The 10,144-nt window shown below is 55.6% G+C and overlaps 1 protein-coding gene across 1 annotated transcript in view; it reads right to left on the reverse strand.

Annotated features, from left to right (window-relative positions):
• Positions 1 to 954: 954 nt before the first annotated feature.
• Positions 955 to 10,144, reverse strand: part of Sart1 (squamous cell carcinoma antigen recognized by T cells) — a 9,641-nt gene continuing 451 nt past the window's right edge. Inside the window, exons 2-20 of the mRNA XM_013020896.1 lie at positions 7,619 to 7,676; positions 7,209 to 7,264; positions 6,650 to 6,776; positions 6,426 to 6,531; positions 6,143 to 6,220; positions 5,965 to 6,064; positions 5,745 to 5,887; positions 5,425 to 5,631; positions 4,618 to 4,742; positions 4,402 to 4,535; positions 4,182 to 4,324; positions 3,031 to 3,204; positions 2,806 to 2,916; positions 2,510 to 2,597; positions 2,088 to 2,178; positions 1,861 to 1,996; positions 1,331 to 1,420; positions 1,126 to 1,247; positions 955 to 1,037 (exon numbers count right to left, since the gene is read on the reverse strand). Coding sequence (XP_012876350.1) covers positions 1,019 to 1,037; positions 1,126 to 1,247; positions 1,331 to 1,420; positions 1,861 to 1,996; positions 2,088 to 2,178; positions 2,510 to 2,597; positions 2,806 to 2,916; positions 3,031 to 3,204; positions 4,182 to 4,324; positions 4,402 to 4,535; positions 4,618 to 4,742; positions 5,425 to 5,631; positions 5,745 to 5,887; positions 5,965 to 6,064; positions 6,143 to 6,220; positions 6,426 to 6,531; positions 6,650 to 6,776; positions 7,209 to 7,264; positions 7,619 to 7,676 — 2,108 coding nt within the window. The 3' untranslated portion in view covers positions 955 to 1,018. The remainder of the gene's footprint in view (positions 1,038 to 1,125; positions 1,248 to 1,330; positions 1,421 to 1,860; positions 1,997 to 2,087; positions 2,179 to 2,509; positions 2,598 to 2,805; positions 2,917 to 3,030; positions 3,205 to 4,181; positions 4,325 to 4,401; positions 4,536 to 4,617; positions 4,743 to 5,424; positions 5,632 to 5,744; positions 5,888 to 5,964; positions 6,065 to 6,142; positions 6,221 to 6,425; positions 6,532 to 6,649; positions 6,777 to 7,208; positions 7,265 to 7,618; positions 7,677 to 10,144) is intronic.

A 10,144-nucleotide genomic window follows, 5' to 3' on the forward strand; every position in this document is an offset into this window, starting at 1 on the left:
GGATCACAGTTCAAAGCCAGCCCGGGCAGGAAAGTCTGTGACACTCTTATCTCTAATAAACCACTAGGAAACCGGAAGTGACACTGTGTCTCAAGCGGTAGAGCGCTAGCCTTGAGCTGAAGAGTGAAGGGATAGCACCCAGGCCAAGTTCAAGCCCCAAAACTGACAAAAAAGGAGTTCATTCTCTCTGATTTATTTTTGGTTTCACGTTAGAACTTGTGACCCATCCAGAATGTGTCTAGAGGCATGTGGGACAGGACACCATCTTCTCTGAGTCCAGCCAGTCCTTTGTTCACTTCCATGATGTGGGGCTTGTGAGCCCTTAACCAACCTGGCTCCTTTTCACCAATCACCGAGGAAGCCCATGACCCAGTGTGGTCCAGTGCGGCCGTGCAGAGCCAGATTCAGCCCTCCCAGAGCAGTGCGCCTGAACAAACGCCCAACCTAGGCTTGGGCAGGACACGCCTGGCCCATCCTTGGCTTCACAGAGGTGAGGCAGCACAGGATGAGAGGGGTGAAGCTGGGCCCAGCCCTGCCTGACAAGCTTCACCATCCTGCTCATCCTTGCAAACCATCAGTGAGATTCCAGGGAGTGACTTGTGCAGCCCTGGAGATGCCATGGCGTTCCCGTCGCAATATTCTATCCAGTTGGGATCAGGAGCTGGGCCTGCACAAGCGGGCGACCCACAGCTCGGCCGGTGGGAGAGGGAGAGCAAGTGGCTTCTCAGCGGCTGCCCACGTCCTCCCTTCACCTCCATGTCACTACTCAGGACATCTGAAGGCCGGGTCCCACCAGGCACAGGCCACATATGTTCAGGGATGAAAAAGCCAAGTTCTCTGGAGAACAAGGGTTTTGACCGCAGAATGGAGGCTCAGAGGTTCTGCAACTTGTTGGAGGTCACAGCCTGCCCCCCGCCCAGGACTAGCCCTGGAATCTGTACTGTGACCAGGGAAGAAAAAATAAGGAGGGAGCTTTATTTAATATTACAGTTGAGGAGGGGATGGGATGTGAGGCCATTCACTTGGTGATGGTGTTCCTGCAGAGAGAAAAGAGGCGTGAGGCCAAGCACGGCCTTCCCCAGCCCGGCCCCGCCCTGCCAGGGCAGGCCCTGGGCCCCCACTCACGCGTTCATGCTCTTGCCACTGCCACTGAGAACTATGTACGGAGTCTTCTGGGCCTTCTGCTTCTCCTGCAGCAGCGCCACGGTGCCCAGGGGCGTGTCGCTGGAGCTCATCTTCTTCAGGAGCTGCAGGTGGGGGAGGTCAGTACAGCCAGAGCAGGCCTGCGTCCCCGACCCCCAGCCACAGAGCATAGCCCTCAGACACCCACCGCCTCCTCATCGAGCTTCTTCATGCGCCGCTCCGTCTTCATCTTGCCCGAGCCCTTCCCGTGGAAGCGATGGGACAGCTGCCGGAATGCCTGCGGGCGGAGGAAGAAGAGTTGGGTGCTGCAGGAGCCCCACGCGGGGCTAGGCCACCTATACCCACAAAGAACTCCACGACAGGGTGTGTGGGACCAAATGACCTAAACCATGCTCAGGCTGGGGGTGAGAAAAGCACCCCAGGCCTGAGGGGCCCTGAAGGGGTGAGACTGGCTTGGAGACAAACATGCTGATTGCTGGGGTCCAGAACCAGACATGCCTCGTGTGGGCTGGAGACAGACCAGGAGCGTGGGGGACAGGGCTCATACAGCAGAGGGGCAGCAGGGGCCTGGTCCACCCGAGGGTAGAGCTTCTGCTACAGCAGGGGGGCACTGATGGACGCTCTGGCCATGCAGAGCCCACTGAAGATAAGGTTCTGCCCCTCAGCCCCCGGTCAGCACGGGGGACAGAGCTGCGCTGCCACCACGGCCCTGCTCACCTCCTTGGGAGTGAGTTTGCGGCCTGTCTCATCGACATACTCGATCTTAACATCAGGCTTGTAGCCGTCTTTCTCCTTGAAGTCCTGGGTGAAGCCTCGGTACTCCTCCCGCCGGCTGTACTTGTCATCGATGGCCCTGACGAGACGGCTCCGTGTGAGCTGGGGCCCGGGCAGCCCCAGCCGACCCCGGCCTCTCCGCCTGCCCGCACCCCTGCAGCCATACTCACATCTTATCCTCGATGCAGTACACAGCTGAGGGCAGTGACTTGTTGGGGGCCTTCACCCGAGCCACCTTCTGCACCGTTGTCTCCAGCAACCCTGAGGTCAGAGGGGCCGTGAGCCTCCATGCAGCCTCCCTCCAGATGGGCGCTACCCAGTGGGGCCTGCAGCGCCCACTCCCGGTCTTGTCAAGGAGCTAAGGATGGCAGAGCTGGCAGGGTGACCCGAGGGTCTTGCTGCTTCAACTGCCCCCGACTGCTTCCCAGAGGACCAGGGCCTTGAAGGCACAGCAGAAGCATGGCACTCCCTGGAACTTCCACAACTGGGAGGAAGGCGGAGGGCTCGGGACCATGGGAAAAGGGGCTGAGGGGCCTGAAGGTGCTGCACTGGGCCCGCCCCACAGGCAGGCACCCACCCAGCCTGGCACTACCTTTGTTCTGACATAGGAGCAGAGCGGCCGCCAGCCCTCGGTTCACAATGGGCTCTTCATCCAGGATGGTGGTGGAGGAAGCAGAGAACTGAGATAACACAGGTGGGGCGTGAGCAGCCACAGGTGCTCCTCAGCCCCTTCCCCATCAGGCACCCCCCCCCTCAGCTGAGGCTAGTCCCCAGGCGGGCCTCAGAGCATGTTCTACAGAGGAGACAGAGGCTCTGCGGCAGCAGGTGACTCACCCTCCCCCAGGGCCCAGGCCCCACATCCAGCCCATACCCTGCACCCCTCCTCACATCCTGCTGCTGCTTCTCCTCATCCAGGTTGACCGTGCTCCAGCCAATGTTCTCTTCCCCGTCCGATTCGGAGCCGCCATTGGCCGAACGCTCCTCATCCCGTTCGAAGTCCTGGAGCCGGAAATCAAAGTTAACCTAAACCCCCACCCCACCTTGTAGCACAGGCCAGCAGGCTCTGATGGAGAGCAGAGAAACCCACCAGGGCTGTGGGGAGTTGGGACCCACCATGAGCTCCTCCTGCTCCTCCCGGTTGCCTGCCAGCCCGTAGGTGGGGATCTCCCCCAGGGTGCGGCAGAACTCCGAGGTGGCGTTGAACACGATGGCCCCCTTGCGCTCGGGGTCTTCCTCCTCCTCCCAGCCGCGCTGGCGAGACTCCAGCTTCTTTACAATCTCCACCACCTGGGGGAGGGAGCAGCTGTGGGCAGATCCGAAGTTTCTGGGGTGATAACACTAAGACCTGGGCCCCATAGATCCTCCCTGGTGGCAGTGAATAGGCCATTCCAGTGCACTGCTCCTGCTGGCCATGCCAACCAGTCCCCACCCCCATCCGCCTCGCCAGGCCCTCGAGGCCCTTTAACATCCAGCCCTTCCTGACCCCTGCCGACCAACCCTTTCTCCAAAGCCCCTCATGCTCTCTCAGCTTCCCCTTTCTCCTTTCAAGAACATGTTCTCCCACGGCTCCTTCCTGAGGCCGAGAGCATCAAGATGGCCACTCTTCACCTCTCAAACCCGGCTTCTCACTTCCTGCTTCACCAAGAGCTCCCACCTACTGCCTGTGCTGGCGCAGCCTCTGTCTTCTCCTGTCAGGCCACATGCCCAGCGTCGCTCCCTTCTAACAAGACCCACTCACCACAGAGCCCCCACATTTCTAGTCACCCCCCTCCTGCCTGCCTGGTACACATCTCCAAGGGTCAGCTGGCTGTGGCCTCAGGGCCCATAAGCTGGCCTTACTGAGACTGGCGGCCTCTCACTTCACCAACCATCCACTCAGCCCTGCTCCAGCCCTGGTCCAAGTACTCCAGACAAAGTCCTCCTGAGGACGCCTGAGGTCCACACTGCCTCCATGCCATCCGTACCTCTCAACTCCTGCCTCCACCACAGATCCCCGAGTTCCTCAAATCCCTAAGCTCAAATGTTACCCATGAGAGACTGTCCCTGAGCACCCCAACAGTCATCTCACAATCACAAACTACCAAAGCTGCGTATGATCCCAGGTCCAAGCAAAGCAGGCTGTGAGCCTCAGGTCCCGTGGCTGCCCTGCTCCCCAGTCCTGAACACAGAACCTCACCCACACCGCAGGGTGCTACACTCAACAGTACCACAAGGCTTAATGGGAGACTTCCCCCAGAACAGGGGTGTTGAGTGCTCAGCCTCACCTTCTCACCACTGTCTCGCAGCTGCTGGAGCTGCTGCAGCTGCCGCAGCCGACGCCCCTTCTCCAGCTGCTTCTGCAGCTCCTGCTCCGCCTCATCCTCCTCGAGCACCTCGGGAGAGCCTGATGGCAAAGCACCCCCATCCTCTGGGGAAAGAGGAAGACAATGGCTCACTACTCCCTTAGCCCTGGCCCCGCCCCCTCGCTCCCTGCTGGCCCCTCACCCTCATCACTGATGTCCATATTCTCCACGCGGGTGTCATCTGACGCGGGGGGCTGGGACACAGGCTCCTTATCTTCATCCTCTGGAGGTTCCTCCTCTGCCTCCGGCACTCGGCGCCGACCTCGGCCCCTCAGTCTAGGAAAAGGAGGCCACTCTAGTGAATGTTGGTGCCCAGAAACCACTCAGCTCTCATGCCCCAACAGGTATCCAAGCCTACCTGGAGCCAAAGTCCCCATCTTGAGTCTGGTCCCCGAGAGGCAGCAGGTCATCTGCCCGCACTACCACTTCCTTCTCCTTCTTGCGGATCTTCTTTACCCTTCGCTTGGTCTTTTTGAAGGCTACCTGAGGGCCGAGAGGAGAGGCATTGAGAAGGGGACTCAGGGCCACCACAGCCCTCAATAACCATTTCTGGTGTTACTGTCAGTTCACCACTGAGAAGACTGAGAGAGAAGTACCCTCCCCGGGGAGCCAGGACTAGCCAATCACAGCTACCAAACTCCTCCTCACTCAGCCAAGATGATAACGCCATTGCCCTGGTTCACGGTTCTTCCCCAGCAAGATTCCTGTGCCCCTTGAAAAGCTCTGCCTGCCCACACTGGCAGAGTCCTGGTGGCATGTCTTTGCAGGCGGCTGCTGCTACTGCCATTCCAGGATCAGGTAAGTGGCTCACACAAGGCACACACTGTGTGGCGGAGCCACAGGCTGGGTCAACTGGGCCCAGAACCTCCCCCAGGCTGCCATTCACCACCACTTCCACTTCTCCAGAGCGCATGCCCAGGCCCTCAAGGTCAGAACTGTGCCATTCAAATTATAAGGAGTCGGGCTGGGAATAGGGCTTAGTAGTAGAGTGCTTGTCTAGCATGCATGAAACCCTAGGTTCTATTCCTCAGTACCACATTTGCAGAAAAAGCTGGAAGTGTTAGAGTGCTAGCCTTAAGCAAAAGAAGCCAAGGAACAATGCCCAGGCCCTGAGTTCAAAGCCACAGGACTGGCCAAAAAAAAAAAAAAAAGCACGAGGGCTCACCATCTCCTCAGGTGTGAGGTACTCGGAGGCAAGTCGGGGCCCTATGGAGCTCAGGGACTGAGCCTGTAGCCGCAGCTTCGCCCGAATTTCTTCCAGCTCGCGCTCCCGAAGGCCGTCAGCTGTGCCACCTTGGTCCAAACGGAAGGAGGATGGCCGCTCGCCCTCCAGCTCCTCATCATACTTAGCCAGGATAGTGCGGGGTTTTTGCTGCAAGGCAAGAGGGGTGGATTGGAACCCAGACGGGATCCTAAGAAGCCAGGAAATAATGGTTTCCTCAGCGTTCCCCCTCCACCAGCCCAGGCCTTGCCCTGGCAGCGTGCCTGTGCCAAGTCGTCCACACTCTCATCCTCCGCATAGGGCAGGTAGTCAGGCTTCTTCTTCCGCAGCTCCACGTTCTTCTCGGCACGCTCCTTATCCACCAGGTTCACATTCACCAGCACATCCTCTCCCTCTTGCAGGACACCTAGGACAGAGCCGAGGTAGTACCACTCCAGTGCCAGGACACGGGGCCCAGTGCCCAGAGCAGCCAATTCAACTCACCTTTGTCCTTGAGGGTGAGGACCAGTGTCTCCCCTTCTCGGAAGGAATCAATGGCATGCTCCACAGTGAGGCCCTGAAGGTCACGGGCACTGTACAGGTCCTACATGGGAGGCTGGTTGAGTTGGGAGCCAAAACTCTGAGAACACCCCCCAACCCCGCACTGCCGCTGCAGCCTCACCTGCCGCCTCTGCTCAAACTCCTCCTCCACCAGCGTGCTGACACCGAATTCTTGGTCCATCTCCTCCAACAGCTTGGCCTGAGGGACAGGGAAGAGGGATTTAGGACCTAAGGCCATTCAGCACCACCAGAACACAACTGCAGCTCTACCAAGCATAAGTACAAAAAGGACAGGCCTGACAGCCAAGGTGCAGAGAACCCAAAGCTGACCCCCCAACCTAGGCCTCTTCTGAACCAACCCCACACACCTCGCAAAGGTCAGCCCCTGCCAGCCAAGTGCTCACCCTCTTCTCTGCCAAGTCCTTCTCCTTCTGCAGCTGCCGGCTCCTCTCGATCCAGGCTGCAGTGTCATCCAACCAGGGATCATCTTCGCCCAGCGTCTTTATCTTCCTGAAGAGAAGGAAGGTGGATGCTCAGGAGTCCAGCCATTAAGGAGACTTCCCATTATGGAGATGAGCTATGGCAGAGACAGCAGTCTCCTCTGCCCCTCCCTGGCCAGGACACTCACCCCAGCTTTTGGTTCAGTAGGCGCTTTTCCTTGGCAGCTGCCAGTTTCTCCCGTAGCTCTTCACGCTGTCGTAAGGCCATGGGGTTGATGACATCAGCTGCCACGGGCTCCTCCTTGGTGCCCGCCTCTGGAAGGGGGGCCCAGACGTGAGGCTATGCCTGCCCATGGCTGGGGGGAGAGGAGGGAGCCACTCACCCTGCCCCTTCCAGCTCAAAGGCCAGAAGGGGCCAGGAGAGAGGAAGAACCGTTCATCTCACCACTCCCACTTCACTCTAGACAGAACCCTCTATGTACTCTAAAGTTCCTCGAACCAAGTTTCTTTAAAAACCAAACAACACAGCTGCAATATATGTGCACATCCTTCTGTGTATCTACAGCAAGGACGCCATGGATGCACAAGTAAGCGGTCCTAGATCCCCACTGGGGGCAGCAAAGAGGAGCCTGGAGAAATACCCAGCGCCACCAAGTGGTGCTAACTCTGTGCTGTAACCCCAACTCTTCAAATGCCCTCTTCCCACAGATGCCAGCCTTCAGCTCCCATCCTCAGCTCTACACTTACCTTTCTTGACGGCATTGACCTCTAAGGGTTTCAGCCCCAACTTTGCCCGGAGTTTACTGAGGACAAGAAATGTAAGTGTTAGGGACTGCTAAGAAATAGGGCATCAGATGTTATTTCTGAACAAGCAAGAGGTGACAAAAGAATGGAAGTGGGTAGTCCCCAGGCACCAAGGACACAGGCCTCCATATCAGGAACGTGAGCACTAGGTTTAGCCTAGCCCAGCCAGTGAATGCCATCCTCCCTCTCTTGGGTCTTAGTTTTCACCTTTGAAACTGCAATGGTTGGGTGAAATGACTCCTATTACCCTCCAACTCAACTGGCATGCTTTCATAGAAGATACCCTCCTCAGGGGCTTCACCAGAATTGCTTGTCTCAGCAAACAGGAGACCTATAAGGTAACTAGTACTTACTTGGTCTCCTCAATGCTGAGTGATGAGGCATCTCCTGAGCTAGTTTTGGAGCTGGCAGCTGGAACAAAAAGAAACATGGTTCAGGGGCTGAACAAAGGGCCAAGAGGTCTATAACTCTGACTTTAGATGCAAGATCCAAAGACCAGGGCTTCTCACTAGCACCTGGGCCTGTGGTAATATTAGCAAACAATCTTTTTCCTCCTGAGCTAACAAGCAGCAGCAACTGTCTTTTTTTTTTTTTTTTTTTAAAGCGGGTCCTTGGAGCTTGAACTCTGGGCCTGGGCCCTGTCCTTGGGCTTCTTTTTGCTCAAGGCAAGTGCTCTACCACTTGAGCCACAGGAACACTTCAAGCTTTTTTGAGTAGTTTATTGGAGATAAGAGAGTATCATGGAGTTTCTTTCCTGGTCTGGCTTTGAACTGTGATCCTCAGATCTCAGCCTCCTGAGTAGCTAGGATTAACAGGCATGAGCCACCAGTGCCTGGCTTCTGGGTATCCTTCTATTCCACCATCAATTTTTCCTTTGTTAGTGGTACCGGGACTTGAACTCAGGAATCTTGTGCTTACTAGGCAGGATCTCTACCACCCTGAGCCATAATTCCAGGCCCAGAGCACCTCTTCTCTGTATTTCCATTTCTGACCCAAGAAATCTAACTTTTGCATCCCTTTCTGTGCTCTCTTTACTTGTGTCCATTTTATGGCTTAAGTGATAAGAGTGCTAGTCTTGAAGAAAAGAAGCTAAGGGACAGTACAGAGGCCCTAAGTTCAAGCCCCAGAACCAGGGGGGAAAAAAAAAGACACTTCCTTGGACATGTTCTGTGCTGGATGCTTAGACCTGTGCAAATAGGCATTTGGAAGCACCTCCACACACCTTATGAACAGCAGATAACTTCACCAAACACCAGAAAGGAAGACAGCTCAGTTGGAGCTCCTTTAACCAGCAGCCACTGTAATGCACACTCTCCTTCACCCTACCTCCTCCTATGTAATCCCCCTGGTTCCTCTTTCCACCAGGGACAAGGACCCCAACCCATACAGGCTCTCTCCAAGGTCATTAGCCTTGTATTTTCAAATCCCATAGGTTCTCTTCAGTTCTGGCTTTGCTTCCCCTGCAGCAAGATGCTGTCAGTCACTCCTCCTCCCGGCAATTTTCCCTTCCCACAAGACTCCCAACTCAGGAGTTTCTTTTTTCCCTATTTTTCAGCTACTCTTCTTGTAGTTCCTTCCTCTGCTCATAATTAAGCTACTGGTGTTTCCCAAGTTTTATTTCTCACTCACGTAGTTGTGTTGTTTTTTTTTTAATTTTGCCAGTCTTGGGGCTTGAACTCAGGGCCGGGGCATTGTTCCTGAGCTGCTTTTGCTCAAGGCTAGCACTCTAACACTTGAGCCACAGTGCCACTTCCAGCTTTTTCTGTTTATGTGGTACTGAGGAATGGAACCCAGGGCTTCATGCACGCTAGGCAAGCACTCTACCACTAAGCGACATTCCCAGCCTTCACTGAGCTTTGATAACAACCTAACTACTCACTCTATCCAACCTATATCTTGGCTTTCTCTGCACATCAATCTCAATACTTTCCAAAACGACCTTCGTTATCTTCCCTTTGCTTCAAACCTGCTTCTCTTCCCCAAAGTCCTCATTTTCAATAGATGACATCATTCACCTAGCTGCTCAACCCAGAATTTGAGTCATTCCCTACTCCTCTTTTTCCTTCCAACGTCTTCCAAACACCACATTTATTTTTTATTTTTTTGGTCAGTTGTGGGGCTTGATCTCTGGGCCTGGGCCCTGTCCCTGAGCCCTTCAGCTCAAGGCAAGTGCTCTACCACTTGAGCCACAGTGCCACTTCAGGTTTTTAGTGGTTAACTGGAGATAAGGGTCTCACAGACTTTCCTGCCTGGACTGGCTTTGAACCATGATCCTCAGAGTTCAGCCTCCTGAATAGTTAGGATTACAGCGTGAGCCACCGGTGCCCAGCTCAAACACCCCATTTTTAATTCCTTCTTCAGAGCACCTTTTACATCTGTCCACATCTCTCCATTCCATCCCACGCTCCTGGTGCAGCCACGATCATCTGTCCTCTGGTCGGTGCTTAATTGCCCTCCTAATTCCAAAGAAAGATCTACCGCTCTATGTTTGAACAACGGTCTCTAGGAAATACCGATCAGATCCACTAGCTTCCCCAAGGGGCTGGGAGTGTGACCTAGCGGTAGAATGCTTGCCTAGCATGCATGAAACCCTGGGTTCGATTCCTCAGTACCACATAATCAGAAAGATCCTGAAGTGGTGCCGTGGCTCAAGTGGTAGAGTGCTAGCCATGAGCAAATGAAGCTCAGGGGCAGCGCCCAGGCCCTGAGTTCCAGCCCCAGGACTGGAAAACAAAAAAAAAAACCATCTCCCCATCTTTGAGCCCCAGCTACCCACCACCATCAGGGCCAAATCCTGATTAAGACAGCATGGAATTTGACAGCCTGGCTGGCAGGCTTGCACTCCGGGCAATCCCGGACCACACTCCCCCCCCCCCCCC

The sequence above is a fragment of the Dipodomys ordii genome, unplaced genomic scaffold (genome assembly GCF_000151885.1).
Source record: "Dipodomys ordii isolate 6190 unplaced genomic scaffold, Dord_2.0 Scaffold54, whole genome shotgun sequence".
NCBI classification, from domain to species: domain Eukaryota; kingdom Metazoa; phylum Chordata; class Mammalia; order Rodentia; family Heteromyidae; genus Dipodomys; species Dipodomys ordii.